Genomic DNA, 19,070 nt, shown 5'->3' on the forward strand with positions numbered 1-19,070 from the left:
TCAGGGGATACGTGGCAATTTTCGGCTATGCATCATTAACGCATGGAATCATTATTAAGAAAAAAATAATTATTTTAAACGTATATATTTCTCAATAAATTATATATTATGTATGAATCCTCCTACTCAAATTGCGAGTTACTATCGCCAGGACGTGAACGTCGTGGTGATAGTAACTCGTTCTCTGCAGTAAACAACACACCCTCCCCCAACAGCATCACTATACTGAAGATGCAAGAAAAACAAGCAGTTTAATTGTATCACTGAATAAGGTACAGAGACATTTGCATTCTGTGTACTATATTTCTCAACAAATTGTGCAATTAGAGACAACTGGGATAAAAATGGCACTAACTGATAAATCATACCTCCCCCTCCAACAGAAACTGCTGTATAGATTCAAGCAAAACCATATGTTGCCGGTAAAATCTATGGTTTTGCTTGACACCACCTCCGTTGTGAACGTGTTCAAACTACGAAATATATAATGAATCTGTTTCAGATAATATGGAATTCGGTTGAAGAAAATTAACATTTTAACTCAACTGGCTTGTCTTTGGTTTTGCGCGATCTTTGTTAATACAGCACCAATCACATGCACTTCTTAATAGCTGCTCTATCTCTGCTGGCCTACCATTGCTCTCTGTTTGTGACTAATCTTTTACTTTTCACTAGCCATTTGTGAAGGAATGTTCATCACGTATCTCCAGTCTTGTAAATTACTGGTAATTTTTGCTTGAAATAATAGGAAAGAAGATGAAGCTATTCGAGTAGATGACTTTGACGATGCACAGAAGGAAGCTGTTCTCGATGCCACAAGTAGCGATAGCGAATAGGAGCTTCTTGGTAAGTCACATCATTTTCATTTTTTTTTTCCCTGAAAACTTTAGTTTCCGAAAATTCCCGCATGTATCTCGCACCACAATTTTTTAGCTTTAATTTTGAAAAAAAAAGTGCTAGTTATATTCGAGTAAATACGGTAATTTTTTTAGCTTTCAAATTCTTAAGTATGGATCACTGGTTAAAGACAGGATTTATAAAACGCACAAAAGAAAGCAATAATAGCAAATACAAGTAGTTGTAAGCAACAAGAAAACGTTGATATTGTATCTGGATCAAATGAAATTGATAAGGATGTGTCGTCTGACATCTTTTGAGACCAACTAGGAAGAAGATGAAAAATCTTCGTAAATATGATATGAATTACTTAAAATGTGGATCTTCATGGACGGGAAATGAAGAGGAACCTATTCCAAATTTTGTTCTATTAAAAATGAATCATATTTTTTGTTTACATGAACATATAAATTCAAATAAAATAGACATTTATAATGAAATATACTTTATTTATTTATTTATTATTATTTTGATAAGGGGGTACTTGGTAATAATGAAAATTTAAGAAGGGGTATGCAGATACCTGAAGTTTGAGAAACACTGATGTAGATCATCTTTAAGGCTGGTACGGCCACGTTTAAACTCAACAGCCCATTTCTTAATTGTCGATAACGAAGGAGAAGAGTGCCCATAAACTTTTATGAACTTCGAATTAATTTCTTTTGGCGTTAAACCTTCTTTTACAAAGAATTTTATAACACGATATTCAATTTTATCCATTTCTCTGCTTCCTTGGGAGAAGGATTAAAACCAAATATAAAATTTCTTGGTATGTCTTTGACATAATATTAAATTGAAATCAAGATTCGCATCAATGTAAAATTTTGTGAATTGCTGCACAATGCAGTAACTCGACCGGAAAGTCGATGACAGATTGAATCAGCTTAGTAATTAAAACTGTCCCAGTCGAAAAGAATGTTTAGATGACTTTACGGGACTGAGTTTAGATTTATTCGTGTAACACAATCCATGTCCTTTATAGTATGTAATGTTTTATTCCAATGGTTTATTCGCCGAATCAAACATAATACTGGTTCTCTTGGTAGGTGCTCTGTTATGTTCAGTTATATATTTAAAGCCCACCTAGTGGACTTTCAGCAAAGCTTATCGCTTTCATATCTGACCTCATTATACTTCATGGTATCTTCAGCTAGTAATGGTAAGTTTTATTATTGTGACCGCTTTGTTGATTATATATTGTATTGTAGTTGAATTCTTAAATTTCGAAATCACAGTAGCATGGACAGAACGTTTAAAAGAAAATTACAAATGCATATTGATGTTACGTTAACTGGTGAAGTAAACATGATTCTTTCTTGTAACAAATCGGTATATAGCTGTTTACTGAACCGATTATTGTAAAATTATTTTTAAGGGAGTATGTGTTCATTGTGTAGAATAATATCTTAGTTAATTTTCAAATTAGTACACCTTCGTGCAGATATCTTCTAAACATTTGTTTTTAACGATATAGTTATGTACTGACTAAACATTGGAGACCGAGTATTTATTTTTATGATCACGTAAATACTCATTCAGTTTTGACAGATATCTTAGTTCGCTAGTTTAATTTTTTTTTTTCATGTATTTGGTTGCGTTTTTGTGGATAAATCGAAATTATGCAGTTTTTTTTTAATTTTTTTTGAAAGTGTTGTATACCAAACAGTTTCATTCAAAACCGTGTTAACTCTGAAAATATAATTGTTGTAGTGGATTGGTAGACAGTAGTTTAGAATTTCATGAGAGCTAGCAAGTTGATCAATTTATTATTACATGCCAACTTCAGAGTCCCAAGACTCACTGAAAGAGAGCAGAAACTCATTTTCGATTGTTAACGGCGTATGTTCTCTAAGCAGTTTACCCATTTTGTAGGAGGGAAGGCCCTATTTAGAAATTTAAAGACGGAAACTTATTAACGTCCCCCCATAAAGACGGAAACTTGCGTGAAATAAGTTTCCGTCTTTAATTTTCTAAGCATGTCAACTTAAGAATCTGCTATCTCCATATAAGATCGGTTTAAGCCACCCTTCGATTAAAACAAGAAATCTTTTCATCATACGAGAATTGAATCTTTGCCTTATTTCTACGGAAGGGTAAAAAATACTTTTTTTTTTTTTTTTAAAGTCTAACCAATCGGTGCATGTATCGTTCTTTCAGCTGCACTATGGAGGTATTTGGTTTTCTTTATATAGCTATTTGTTTACGGAAAGGGCAAGGAAGACTGGTTATTTTCTCAATAAATGAATGATTGGTTTCATCCGTCATAATTTGAAGTTAATATCAAAATATATTTGATATAAATTATTCTGTTATGTATGTGTGTACATGCATGTAGGTGCGTGAATGTGTGTGTGCATGTAAGGTACATATATACCTAACCAAGAGTTGCATATGTATATAGGTGTGTGTGTGTGTATATATATATATATATATATATATATATATATGTAAATGTGTGTACCTAACCAAACAATGCATGTATGTGTACACATACATATTCCTAAGTGATGCATGTGTGTACACATACATATTCCTAAGTGATGCATGTGTGTACATGCATGTTGCATATAACCAAGCAATGCATGTGTGTGTGTGTGCATGCATGTGTGTGTGTGTACATGCATGTTGCATATAGCCAAGCAATGCATGTATGTGTGTGTACATGCATGTTGCATATAGCCAAGCAATTCATGTGTGTGTACATGTTGCATATAGCCAAGCAATGCATGTGTGTGTGTGTGTGTGTACATGCATGTTGCATATAGCCAAGCAATGCATGTGTGTGTGTGTACATGCATGTTGCATATAGCCAAGCAATGCATGTGTGTGTGTGTGTACATGTTGCATATAGCCAAGCAATGCATGTGTGTGTGTGTACATGTTGCATATAGCCAAGCAATCCATGTGTGTGTGTACATGCATGTTGCATATAACCAAGTGCACATATTGCATATGTATATGCACAAGAGTTTCATATATATATATATATAAGTGTGTGTGTGTGTGTGTGTATATATATATCTTCTTACATATATATATGTAAATGTGTGTACATGCATGTTGCATAATAACCAAGCGATATGTGTACATACGTGTACTTAACCAAGCAATGTGTATGCATGCATGTATATATACATGTACCTAACCAAGCAATGTGGATATATATATATATATATATATATATATATATATATCCACATTGTATATATATCTATACACACACACACACACACACACACACACTGCTTGGTTATAAATATAAATCGGCCATGAGAACACATGTAATTTAGATTTTTAAAAAATGCTGCTGCTGTTCGTGGCGGGCAGTAGATGGCATTGATGATAGTATCATTGTTGTAATTGGAGAATTAAGTAGGGGAGATGGCAACATGTATATAGTGGAGTAGAGTAGAGCACCCTCCTGTGATGAGCTCTTGGAGATGTTACATTATAATATGTGTATCTAATCAAATGTTGAATGTGTGTGTGTGTGTGTACATGCAAATGATGCATGTGTTGTATATGTACATGCACTTAATCAAGCAATGGGTGTGTGTGTATACATACTTATTCATGTGATGCATGTATTGACTATAGAATAAAGTGTATGCGACAGTAAAATAATTAAATTTAATTAAAATTAGTTAAAAATAAAAATATATATATAAAAAAAAAAATCGGCTAACACCCCGTATATAGGGAGTAGGCGAGGCCGTTTTTTAGCCCTATCTAACTTTTGGAGACCGAGTGGGCAGTTCAATCTCCACTGGTACCCAATCAGAGATAGCTGGCCCAAGGCTATCACTAATTAAGCCGCACGCAGTGAAGAGAGACGACTCAACAAGTGCCGCCATCTTGTGGTCCCTAATCCTAACACTCGTATTTAATCTCTGAAATAATGTGGGTTCTATGGTCAATTTTCTTGAATTTATGGGAAGAAAAACCTGAGTTTCCGGGAGGAAAAACCCGCTTGTGCGCACCAGAGATCGACTAACTCGGGAAACAATCGAAAAAAGGCTTAGGAAAATTTCTTCTAGTTGCCAACTAGATTCAAAATCAAGAAGTCGTCCTTCGTGCGGTCAAGCGCTGTGGTGTAAAAAAAAATATATGAGATAAAATTTATTTAATAATACAATTGAGGATAATAATTTCTAAATTGGTATCAGTGAAGCAATCATTACGATCTCTTATATATATATATATATATATATATATTTTATTTTCAATTAATTTTAATTTCAGTCCAATAGTTTAATTCATGAACATGTGACTGTATACATAGAGGGATTACAGTTTAAGCATGCTGCACTCTGCTGTTTTCTTGTACTGATGATGTCTTACGATACATAAGATGAAATATTTGTATAATAAATTTAATTATTTTACTGTGGCATACTTGCTGTTCTAGTTGTATGCATTGCTTGAATAAATGGATGTACACACATACATGCATCACTTGATTAGATTAATGTATTATTATAATGTGCTTGAAATTAAAACCCTCCATCTTCCAGAACAGTGGAAAATACTGGAAAGAAGGAAAAGAAACGGTGTTATCAATTGCAAAAGACACTCTAGGTACCAAATCCAAAATAAACAAACAGTGGATAACCCAAAAAATTGTAGCTATAATAGAAGAAAAAAGAGAGGCCAAGATACGTGTAAACCAACAAAACAATGAATAGAGAAAAATACAGAGCATTAAAAATAAAGTTGATACCCTATGCAAAAAAGCCAAAGAAAAATGGTTAGAAGAAAAAGCTAAGAAATGCCAAGAAGCATACCAACAAAACAACCTAAAAGTCTTCCATGACACTATCAGAGAAGTTATAAAGGAATTCTCAGCAAAAGCAGTAACAATGATAAGATGACTGAAACCAGGAATATTGAAGATATAAGAAAAATCTGGTCAAACCATTTTAAGACCATCTTTCACCAAGGAAACAAAACTATGATGCCAACAATAGAAGAAAATAACGACCACCCAAAAATTTTACACGAAGTTAGATATGCAACAAAACAGATGAAAAACAATAAAGCACAGGCATCGATACTATCCCTACTGAACTGTGGTCATATGGAGGCAGCACATCAATAGAATATTTAACATTCAATAAAATACTACAAACGAGAAATCCCAGATGACTGGAGAACTGGAAAGATCATCCCAATATACAAGAAAGGAGACAAAAGAGACTACAGAAATTACAGACCAATCAATTTACTCTCCCACACCTATAAAATATTCATAAGAATTATGCAAAATAGATAAAAAAAATACCTATGAAGAACTGATAGGCATATAACAAGCTGGTTTCCAAGGAAACTATTCAACAATAGACTAGATTTTCACATTGCACCAACTAGCAGATTGTTTTGCGGACTTTAAACAACTTTCGATAGCATCAAAAAATCCTTCTTAAAGTTCTACTAGAAAAAGCAATAGAGAAATATAATACAGTTTCTGATAAAATATTACTCTAAGACAAATGCAATAATTAAAAAGGACACACTCGCAACAGAACCCATAGGGATCCAATAAGGAGTAATGCAAGGATGCCCATTATCCCCTTGCCTATTCAACATATATCTAGATGAAGTTGTAAAGAAGACAATAGACAATGAGCCTGGAATCAATGCCAATGGTTTAAACATAAATAAAATCAAATATACAGATGATCTCGTCCTTATTGCAAGAACCCAAAATGAACTACAAAGGTTGATAAACAAGCTAAACGAAACCTGTAAAACATATGACATGACGATAAATATACAAAAGACAAAAGTAATGAAAATAGGGAGGAACAGAACTACCATCTCAGCCACTGTAAATGGAGAACAAATAGAACAAATAGACAACTTCATATATCTTGGATCAAAGCTAGCAGAAACAATAGATGAACTCAAAACAATCAAACACAGAATAGTGATAGGATGGATCACCATGGAAAAATTACAGAAAATCTGGAAAACAAACCAGATATCTAAGCAAGCCAAAATCATATTATATGAATCAATAATTATACCAACAGTCATCTATGGAGCAGAAGCGTGGACAGTTAAGAAAAGAGAGGAGAAAAAACTGCTGGCATTTGAAATGAAATGCTTAAGAAAAATAAATAGAACAAGTTGGATAGAAACAGACATCACAGTCAGACAAGAATTATTGTATAAAAAGACAATAATAGAAAAAATCGTTAAAACAACGGTTGAGATGGTTTGGCCACGCTATGCATGGTCGCAGACAGACTTCCTAACATCCTAATCAATACTTTTTCAACTGAAAAAAGAAGACCCGGAAGACTAAGAATTACCTGGCTGAAATTAATAAAGAACATCTCGGGATGCAGAACATATAAGGAACTTTTTAGAACTGCAAGGAATAAAGAAGACTCAACGAGTCTTAGATGGAAGAGAAGAAGATTATTATAATGTGACACCTCCCATGATGAGTCCAAGGGCTTATCACAGGAGGATACTCTACTCCACTACATATATCTTTCTCTCACCCCTACTACTAAATTCTCCAATTAAAACATAATGATACTACCATCAATGATATTTATCACCAGCTACTGCTACCACCAACATTTTTTTTTGTCTGTAAATTGCATGTTTCATGGTTGATTTGCATGTACACAGGACGAAAAACCTCACAACCTCCATATGAGATCAGCTAACTCACCTTCAATTAAAAAAGTCCATATAAAAATTCCTCTTGTCATGATGAAAATGGAACTTAGGTCTTTTCCAAAGGGCACAGTGTTGCATTGTGTTATTCTATAGTTATGGATACTCTGTAGGTTTCATTATGCAGGAAAATTCATGTCTGTGTGTATATATATGTACCTAACCAATCGATGCATGTGTGTGTGAATACATGCATCTGACCAAAATGCGTGTGCGTGCGCACAAGTGTGTGTGTGTATCAGGACTTGTTTACAGATAAGTCCTGATTTGCCGTACAAAGCAATACTATTTATTCTCTGAATCTATGTGAATGCATACATGAATGACCCACAGCTTGGTGTGTGTGATACAATGTCCAAGAGCATTGTTACATTAAATACATTTTCATATTCTGTTCAGAATTTTGAAGAACTTTTATAGGGTGTTTTACATGTTGAAAGTTTTTTCACTTGGTTATACTATAAATTAAAGATGCCAAGAAGTTATATTCTTGGTTTCATCCTTTATCCAAATGTAAGCAAAGTTTGCACCTGAAGTATTTTCAGGATTGGGGCAACTCATATATAGAAGCTTTAGATTTCATATCACTTGCCTTAGTATCCCATATCGTTAAGGGTATATAATGCTGTGCATTATGGGAAGGACCACTCCTCAGACCGGTTTCAACCTTTATTGAGTCTCATCAGTGAGAGCCAGACCCAGAAGTGATACCACGGTTGAAGTAATGCAGAAGTAATATTTCCATATATAAGTAGTCAAAAGGTGTCACACCTTATTACTAAAATACTCTGGATTAGAGATAGATGTTGAAAGTTTTTTCACATGCAAACTTTGTTTGCTTACTTTTGGTTACAGAATGAAACCAAGAATATAATTTCTTGGCATCCTTGATTTATGGTGTTCTACCTGAAAATGAGTTAGCTCATTAATGGATCAGCAATGCAGAATATATATATTCTCTCCCAGTTAAGTTACCTTTTGCCTTTTCAAAGGATTGTCTGTTTTCACCAAAGAGACTCTGGCATTTTGGCAGTGAGCAATCTTTTTATTGTCAAAAGATACTTTCCAAGTTGAAGGAAATTTCATTTAGACCTACCATATTATAAATGATCATTCAGTAAACCACCACCACTACTACCTTTTGCTGTTTTCATTCAGAGCTTACACTAATGATCACAAGGCTAAAAAAAGAGACTAAATATAAATGAATCGCCTTCTGCACTAGTGGCAGTGATGCCTTCTTGTCCTTTGATAAAGCTAATGGGTGTAATTTTTAAACATCTGTGCTTCCATCTTCCTCTCTCTCTCTCATCCATTGGCAGCATATTAAATTAGACAAGAAATGTATTGTTTTAATCCTTTATCCAGGTGTAATCAAAGTTTACATGGGAAGTACTTCAGAAATAGTCTACTTGTAGACTAGTACTTCTCGTGCAAACTTTGTTTGCTTATGCTTGAATATATTTTCTTGCCAAGTTAAATATTATTACCATTATGTGACACCTCCAGGGAGCCCAAGGACTCATCGTGGGTGGGCACACTACTCCACTACACAGAACTCATCATCCTCCCGATTTAATCTACCAACTACAACACTACTCCCATCAGCACACAATGTTATCTACCACCCACCACAAATAGTAGTTTCGTCTATAAAGTGTGTGTGTGTGTGTGTGTGTGTGTGTGTGTGTGTGTGTGTGTGTGTGTGTGTGTGTGTGTGTGTGTGTGTGTGTGTTCTCATGGCTGATTTGGCTGTGCACAGGGTGAAAAAACTCAAGTTTCTGGGAGGAAAAAACCCCGCTACTTCTGTATGAGATCAGCTAATTTGCTTTCATTTGAAAAAGCCAGTATAAAGATTCTTGTCATGAGAATCAAACCCAGGTCTTTTCCAGTTGAAAGGCACAGTGTCCTGTTGTTTTTCCAATTGTACTACAGTGGTGATTAAATACTTTGTAACGAAGCAAAACTTCGTGCAACAAGATTGTAGTATTAATGTCACGTAAAGATAAATTTGACCTCCTGATATGATTCTTCTCATCCAGTTTTTGCATAGGTGACTGTGGTAAATCACCTTCAACTTTACCTAGAATATATTAGAATCACTATTTTTCGGTATTAAACAAAGGAGTCAAAAAGAAATCGTTTTAATCTGACTAGTTTCATGAATAATCTTTTCTTTCACTTCATCAGGAAAAGCACAAATAAATTAAAAAACTGCCAGCAACAGTTAATGTTTCTAGTGAAGAATGTTTGAAAATGTTTAAACAATGGAAAGCATGCATTCACTGTTATGCTCGCTGTTGATTCATGGATTGATGTATACTGCTGGTAGATACAAGTGTCTTGATGGTTTAAGGAGGACCAGATTTTGATGTAAAAATCATCCCTTGTTTTTTGTTACACTGTAGAGGATATTTCATCATTTTAGCTGATACTTTCAATATTCTTGAGTAAAAGTGGCAGTCAACATGGAGCCATTGTTTCCATTCTGCTAAATGTTAGGTTTTACCTGAAACATTTCATCACATGCTTCCTGAGGTTTTCTACCAGAAAGTCATGAGAAGAATCTTGAACAACCAAGATACCAAATGACTTCTGGTCGTGATGGTATCCCACCAAATTATTCAAGCAATGTTCTCCTGAACTAATGCCTATCCTTTGTCATCTCTGCACCATATTAAACTGAGTCGGCATCTGTCCCACAGGGTGAAAGAAACATATATAGCTGATCCCAAAGAAAAGATGAATTTTACCATAAACCATTGACCTGTTTTCGCATTATTGCTGTCTAAAGAAATGGAGAAGGTCATCAACTTCAATACCTAGATTATCAGTTACTCATTGACCAATAATGTGGATTACACCAGTCAAGATCCACAGCACAAATGGTTAGAACAGCTATACTGTATCTGTATAGTATAGAAAATACTATACAGATATAAAATAAATGCAAAAATAAGAATTGAAAGACCAAGAAAGCGATGGCATGAGACTGGAACAGCCTATTTAGCCTAAAATCAATGATAGGAAAAAGAAGAATATCCAGCAGATTTCCTTGCCTGCATTACCCACCTCTGGACACATGCCATACAGAGGTTTGGAGAAACTTGTGCTGATGCACTTGACATTTCCAAGACATTTCAAGTCAGGGTTTCTCATCAAGAACTTCCCAGCAAATTGCCATCTTAAGGTCTTTTTACTTTTCTCTTTTTAATTGGATTGCCAGCCTCTCTCATATCATTCACTGCATGTCATGGTTAAGGATGGTCTCTCTTTGGATTTTCTTATTAATGCAGATGTCCTTCAGGGCTTGTTATTTCACCCACTCTTTCTCATATGCATAAATGACCCTCTCACTGACCTTATATCCCATCCACAGTTGTACTTATGGTAGCACTCTGGACTTTGCAATGCGTAAACTTGTCCAGCTTCAAAATCAATCATTCTAAATAACATCTAACTAAATATCTCATCATGTCAACCTTCACCTCATACCCTATTGCTTCAAAACCACTGCCACTATTTTTTCTCAAATCTCATCCTTCTGCAGACATAATTTGCCTACTGTCATCAGCTGCTTTCCCTTCTTGCTATGCCTGTTCTCACAAAAAATGTCATACCCTTCCATTTCTATTCTGGTCAGAATATCATTCTCATCCAACCATGCTTCATTTATTCAACTATTTTTGGGCGAATAAACTCGATCAGTGCAACAATTTCATCACCATTATTTCTCATACTCCTGGCATTCATACATAAGAATAGTAATTTATTTCTTCATCTATAACTAGTCCTGCTCTTGGCATTCCTATTCATGACTACTCTGCATCTACTTCTGTCTGCTCACCTTCATAATCCTATATCCTACATATCTCCCTAGATTCAACTACTACTTATGCATTGTAGGCCATCTCATTCCTTGCTGACTATCATTACATACATTCATTTTCACTTCCAGAACCACTCTTCTTACACTGTCTCCCCCCTGACAGTTCCAACTCCTTCCCATTTCCCTGTACAGCTTGCTTTTCTATTCTCACATCTCTCACACTACTCGCCTCTCCATTCACAATGCCCCATTCTCACCTGACGCACTCTCCTGCTTGTTCACATCAATTCTGACTTCCTCTGATTCCTTGTTCACCTTTTCATCACCCTTCCTTCCAGAACAGTTGTTCCAGTTGATTCATACCAAATCCAATGAAATGCAATCCATCTCTTATACAATGCCATTCACTCTTTAGATGCATTTCATACATCAGTAAACCATATCCCTTTCTCCTCACACAGTTCTGATAGTATACCATTCATGATTTTTGCATGCTTTCTCCACTCTCCTTGCCAAACCTGGGCAACACAGGTTTGACAATAGGCTATTCCTACCATATTGTTGTTTTTCACTCTTCTCAATAATCTCTTGATATCCATCATATTTTTCCTATGTCCAACAAAATTATTTGCTCCTACCAGCACCACCTCTAATTCTTGCGCATGCTCACCTCTTATGTTTAAGGCATCTATCACCTTGCTCATCCTCTCTCCTGGAAAAAAGACCTTATGCATCTGCTCATCCACCACACCTTTAATAATAGAATCTCCATACAGCATCATTCTTGATTTATTTGCCTCTTCTTTCCCCCCCCCCATAATCTTTCATTTTTCATTCTTCAACTCTTGTATTTGGGTAGTTGTGCTCTTTCATATCAGCAGCTGCTCTTACTTTTGGCCTGTCATTTGTGCTCTCTTCCATTCTAACAGTTATTCTTGCTTTCAGCCTGTCAGTCATGTTCTCTTCACTTATTTTCTTGCTCACTTTTTTGGCTGATACCATTCTCAGTCTTGCAACCCTCACTGCCTTCCTTTTGTCTTATATTTGCTCCTCAGTCTTGACTCATTTAACACCCTGCAGTCTATTAAAATATCACACTTTCTGAATATTGTTTAGTTGGTATGATGGTCAGGAATTCCAGCTTGTTCTGTATGCAAGTATCAGAATCTCTTCTACATGGACTTCAGTCGGTCAGCTAGGTGGCATTGTGTACTAGCCTGAGGGTAGAATAACTTCACTTTTGGAGAATTGCTGTTCAGGAGGTTTAGATTGGAAGAAACAACATCCAAAAAAAGTTTAGTAGTTTGTTGAGTTAGATGAGCAGTAGAGGTAGATAGGGTAAGTAGCTGCAGAGTAAAAAAAAGTGGACTGTTTTAATTAACTTGTTATACCTGAGTGTATATTACAAACATTCTGCCTTTTTGAGTGCAAAAAAATCATGGATAAAAATCCTAAATAAAAGACTTAGAAACATTGCAAATAATCTACTCTCAGAAGAACAAAATGGTTTCAGATATGGAAGATCATGTATAGACAATATTTATGTGGTAAACAAATTATTGAAAAAAGATAAAGATTTAATTTAGAGACTGATCTGGCCTTTATATACTATGAGAATGCTTTTGATAAAATACACAGAAAAAAATTATGAAATATAATGAAAGAAACAAGGATATCCATTACATTTGGAACAAGCTATAGAAAGTTTATGTAATGATACAAAAATACAGTTCCAGTTTGCTAATAACAGAACATATTGAAATTAATCAAAGTGTTAGACAGGGTTGTAGCTTATCTCCAATTCTATTCAATATATTATCTGATCTCCATGGAGTTAGCCACTCAATATGGGAGGTACACACTATTGCACAACACTCATCCAACTGTGCCTTAAACTGATTGTGTGTCTACATTCACACACACTCAGGCAAAAAAAATGTGTGGAAATCTATTCCACATCAACCTGATAACAACCCCTGACTAACTTATGTCTCAATCATATCTTCCCTCCTCCTATTCACAAGGCTTTGCAGTTCACATTCTCTCAATCTGTCCTCTTACTCCAAAGACCACAAGACCACCTTTGTGAATCTTCTCTGGACCCTTTCTAACATATCCTTGTCACCATGAAAACCCGGTGATCAAATCTGCACAATAATCCATATTAGACCTGATCAAGGTCTTATACAAGGGCATCATAACCTTTATTTCTGCATTTCAGGGTCCTCTGCATTATTCGCTGTTATCCAGACCCTTACACGGTGATCAGAATATATCATGAAAAAAAATTATGCAAACAACTACTGCATTAGAGTAATACTTTAGTTTAATATTATTATTTATTCAGGTCTCCATGGAGTCAAAAGACTCGTTATGGGAGGTCCTTCCTAAGAAACACAGTCTATCGACTCATCGAGGGGAGGTCTCCCCCCAAAGTCTATCATACCACTCCTTAAACTCATTGACTGTTCTTGCTCTCACCACTCCATCAGGCAATGCATTCCATGGTTCAACCACCCTCCAAGCAAAGAAACCACTCCGGACCCTCTTGCTTGCAGTTTCCTTTCGTAACTTCCAGGGATGGCCTCTTGTCATCACTCCTTCCCGCTGTCCAACCAAGTGAAAGAGCTCTCCAGTGTCAATCCTGTAACCACCTCTCAACAGTTTAAAAGTCTCAATCATATCACCTCTCCTCCTTCTATCCACCAAACTGCAGTCCACATTCCCTCAGCCGATCCTCATAACTATCATTGTACAGTCCTGAAACGATCTTTGTTATCTGCCTTTGTACCCTTTCCACAGTTAATTTATCCCCTTCAAATCCTGGGGATCAAATCTGAGAACAATAGTCCAAGTGTGGTCTGATCAGGGTCTTATACAAGGGAATGATAACTGTTTTATCTCTGCAGGTCAGCATCCTTCTCATTATTGCAGCAATCCTGTTACCTTCACCACCTTTGTAATATGTTCCCTCAATTTCAGGCTATCAATAATCAACCCCAGATCTCTTGTCTCTTCTACTTCTTCCAGTATAACTCCTCCCATAGAGTATGCAGTGTCCCATCGATGTTTCCCAAACCTCAAAACCTTACATTTTGCTGCATTAAACCGACATTCCCCATTCATTTGCCCATCTATCTAGCTTATTCAAATCCTCTTGCAGGGCTGCTGCATCTGCACTATTACTAACAATCCTTCCCAGCTTCGCATCATCTGCAAACAACTGAATATCCCCTTGCAATCCACTGACAATGTCATTGATATAAAGGTTAAACAATATAGGTCCTAGTACTGAGCCCTGTGGGACCCCACTTGTAACCCTCTGCTTCCTTGAAATTTGCCCCACCATACACAACTCTGATACCTATCGGACAGCCAATCCTGAATCCAGTTGACCAATCTGATATCCAGACCCATGTGCTGCAACTTAAATATCAGCTTATCATGTGGCACCCTGTGAAATGCCTTTGCTAAGTCTAAGAAAATGGCAGTATATGCCTTTCCCTCATCTAATGCTCTTGTAACTTTATCATAAAAGGCTAGCATATTGCTAAAACAAGAGCACCCCTTCACAAATTCATGTTGACTCTCACAGATAACATTACCTTCATCTGCCCAATGCTGTATAAAGTCTTTCACTACTTTCTCCAAGATCTTACTGACTACTGATGACACACAAACTGGCCTATAATTAGACACGTCCAGTCTGCTACCACCCTTATGCAATGGCACTATCATACCTTCCTTCCATTCCATTGGCACCTTTTCTGCAGCCAGACTTTCATTGAAAAGCCAGGTCAAAGGCTCTGTCAGTTCCCTAGCACATTCTCTCAAAACTCGTGGTGAAATACCATCCAGTCCCCACAGCTTTATTGACATTCAGAGTACTCAGTATTTGAAACACACTCTCCTCTAAACCTCGAACCTGCCCTATCCCTCTAGCGTTAAAACTGACTCCTCCAGGATGAAATACTCCAATAAAGTGTTCATTGACAATTCCACTATGTCCTCTACATCAGTCACTCTATTCCCATTTTTATCCCACAATATCATTCTTCCACAGTCATAGAAAAGTCACAGATCTTAGAAAAGATCCAAAGAAAATCTTCTTCATGCATCTTCTCTTCACCTGTCTCCTTATATCTCTTCCATAGCCTCTTTTTTTGCATGCAATTCCTGTTTAATATTGTTTGTCATCCACTTTACTCGAAATTATGTCCTCTTGTTCACTCGTGGTATACAACTTACCATTGCTGCTATATAAACCAAAATAAACACTACATTTTGACCTTCACTTTAAGGTCTTCATCTGGAGTATATACATGCATGCACGCGTGCGCGCGCACACACACACACAAAGCATTTCAATCTGACCTCTGGTGAAAAAAAAAAAAAATTCATCAAAGCTAGAGTCCTGTTGTTATTATTATCTGTTAGGTTACAAAATTAAATTAAGCAACATGTTCATACAAAAAATTCCTCATATAAGTATACATATAAATTACAACAAGCCAGTATGGATGGTGGCCAATATAAACTAAAAAATTACTTAGAGTACTAAAGTCAGGGTTTGCTAGAAAACTAAGTGGGCTGAATGTGTGTCATCCAAATTCTTGGAATTTTTATGCCACCATTATTGTTAAGATTAGAGTGGTTAATCAAAATCAACATTCCAGTGATTTTGGGGCAAATAAACTCAATCAGTGAAACTGTTTCATCTCCCTTATTTCTGATACTTCTGGCATTTGTAAATAAACACAGTTCACTTTTAGGTGTATAACCAGTCCTACCCAAGCTACTTGTTCGTTGTGATTTTCTCCACCACACCTGCCCTTGCCCAATCACTTATATCACCACTTGCCACATATATTCTTTCAGTCTCAACTTCCCTGCTCACATCCCAATTTATTAAATTTCTATATTGATCAGGTTATTAAAATATGGAAAACAACGATAAAGCAAGGTATCTGGTTAAAAAAAGAACCGTTATCAATACAATTCTGTATACAGATGAACAGATTACATTACAAGACAATGAAGATGACCTTCAAAAATCAGTTTATGGATTAAACAAAATAAGCCAAGAAAAATCATAGTTATTTGATTCTTTTTATGTGGTTGTTAATAAGATAAGTTGCAAAACTTTTTCGTGCCACAGTAATATAATTTACCTAATAAAAAAAGTTATTTACTTTTTTATTAGGTAAATATTTTGTCTTATGTATCATAAGACATCACCAGCGCAACTATCAAGCAACAGTAATAATTGAATTCAAAAAACAGTAGTGTGCATGCTTAACCTTTTAACTGCTGAGATACTAAATATGTAATTACATTATAGTTACTATAATGTATTACACATTTTTGCACTGTTTTCTTGTATAAATTGAAGTCACTGAACAAAACTGATATAGGAATTTTATTTTCAAGTTAGGGATGTCCAAAATTTATCCTGAAATTTCTTTGTTTATTCCATGTCAAATAATGTCACACACAACTTCAAGTGAGAAACACCTCCCCAAAAATACTTCAATACTTTAGTAGTGTGGGGTAATTTTGAAAGCAGAGGTGCACACATAAGGCTATGCCACATTTGGCACGCATATACTGGCTCTCTTTTCTTTTTTTATGCCCCAATGTGGTATTTGCACACATGACAATGCCTAGTGGGATTTGCTTTCAAATCACCGCATCACGTGATTGCCTGGCTCCTATTGCCAAGGACGGCTCTGATAATATTGTGCATGGTCTCACAAATTTTTACAAAGATAGCGCCACAAAGCAGACAGAAGCTTGAAAATTAGTTCCTTCTAATCATCCTAAGAGATGGCACTGTAAGCCCGCTCAATTCAAATGCTTTCACAAACTAAATTAAATGAGTATTACACATTGAAAGTTCAAATCGAGTTAATTCGATCGTAGCAAGGTCGCAATTTTTTCTGCGCTCGAGTTAACTTGACCTTAGGAGTTAAAGGGTTAAATTGGAATCCCTTTACATAGAGGGATAACTGTGGCATACATGTTATTCTATAGTTATAAGTTGCAAGAGAATCCAAAGTGTCTTTCCCTTAGGGGTCAAATGGCAACCACATCATCAACAAAGTATGATCACACTAAAGGTTTGTAAGGAGCTTTGCTGTGCTGTGATAAGTATTTTGTTCTCAAAGTGTTCCAACTACAAGGTAGGACCATTAATCTGTTTGTAGATTTTTCCTTGCGAAGTAACCTGCATGCACAGTAAATTTGAATAATTCTGATATATCAGGAAGAGGGGATTAGATTTTATTAAATCAAGAGAGTTAGTGATGTATTAGTGAATAAAGAAGTGACTCCGGAACTAACCATTATGTTTGAATTTTTAAGGATGTGATTTTTAACCACTAACAAACAAAGACAAATAGAAGTAAGTACTAGCAGTGGAAATGAAAGTTTCAAGGATAATGTTGGCAAAATCAAGGAATGATTTTGTATCACAAGCATTTCTTCAGCACAAGAAGATGTTGAAGGAATGCTTGTAAACTCTCACTTGAAGCAGTTTGGACATAGAATGAATTATGAAGAATACCAAGAATGTGCGAAATGAAAATCGTGGGGAAAAGACAGAGGAAAACCGTGGGAAAGGTGAAGAGACCAGATAAGATTTAGAAAAAAAAAAAATCTTGAGCTGGAATAGTGTTCATGGAGAAAGAATATGGAATGATAGGAAGAAATGGAGAGCTTTCTTTTGTTGGAGCAGTTGTTGATAAAGAAGAATGTGGAAGATGTGAATATGGTTTTCAGGACGGCTAGTGATAAATGTGGTGGTTGCAATGGATGACTTTAACTGTGTGGGTGATCAAGCACTTGGGATGGGAATAGATGTGGTGAGGAAGGAAGTAGAAGGTATGAAACACTGAATTAAGAAAGATGAATGAGGAGATTAGGAAGTTTGAGAGAATGAGAGAACAAGGCAGAAAGTACAAGTGACAGGAAGATGAGTGAAAGAGCAAATGGATGTGAGGAAATGAAAGATGCAAGTGAGTGTACAGAATCAGGAAAGTGAGACTGAGCAAAAGAAAGAGTAGAAGTGAGATAGGGATGTCACTAAGAGTGTGGCTGTGAGGAGCGCTTGCCTGGAGGAACAAGTGTTTGATTCTGGTAATGGTTAGAACAGATGTTCTGAGAGGAAATATGAAGTGAAAGATGTGAGCAGAGAGAAAAAATAGTGAGTGTGTTGCCTCAGTATAATATTGACAACGAACAATGATAATGACACGATAGTGAGAATATATAGGAAGAGATGTTTCAAATATGTGGAATGCATTTGATTCAGAAAGTTATATAGTCACATCTCTGAAAAGGTAAGGATGAAGGCATTTGATGATATTTTGCAAGAGCATTGAGATGAAACTAGAGTTGTAGGGGTAGAAAGTAATGTCTTCGTGTGGAGTCTGTGGCTTCACATGAAGAGATTGTATGAGAGATTGTATATCTGTGTTAGATCCTGAATGAAGGAATCTTGCAAAGAAATCATTCATTCAGGGTCTAACATACTAAACTACACAGACAAAGAGAAATATCTGCACATCAGCTGAAATTAAAGTGAAACTTCTTCACATATGTATAAAATTGCATTAATTTTATGTACCATGTACTTTAATCTGTTGTGATCATA

The 19,070-nt window shown here is 35.8% G+C and overlaps 1 protein-coding gene across 2 annotated transcripts in view; it reads left to right on the forward strand.

The window, feature by feature from the left end:
• The first annotated feature begins 795 nt into the window (after nt 1-795).
• The window catches only part of LOC150099399 (ADP-ribosylation factor-like protein 3), a 114,992-nt gene continuing 96,717 nt past the window's right edge, over nt 796-19,070 (forward strand). The window contains exon 1 of one of the 2 annotated variants that reach the window (XM_090403816.1): nt 796-846. In XM_090403816.1, the coding sequence (XP_090259942.1) occupies nt 811-846 (36 nt within the window). In that variant the 5' untranslated portion in view covers nt 796-810. Of the gene's footprint in view, nt 847-1,988; nt 2,057-19,070 lie in introns of those variants that run through there. The other variant, XM_090403817.1, reaches the window with a different exon arrangement.

Source organism: Typopeltis vanoorti, chromosome 14, assembly GCF_054136105.1.
Source record: "Typopeltis vanoorti isolate ZY-2024b chromosome 14, IOZ_Tvanoo_1.0, whole genome shotgun sequence".
In the NCBI taxonomy this organism is placed as follows: Eukaryota; Metazoa; Arthropoda; class Arachnida; order Uropygi; family Thelyphonidae; genus Typopeltis; species Typopeltis vanoorti.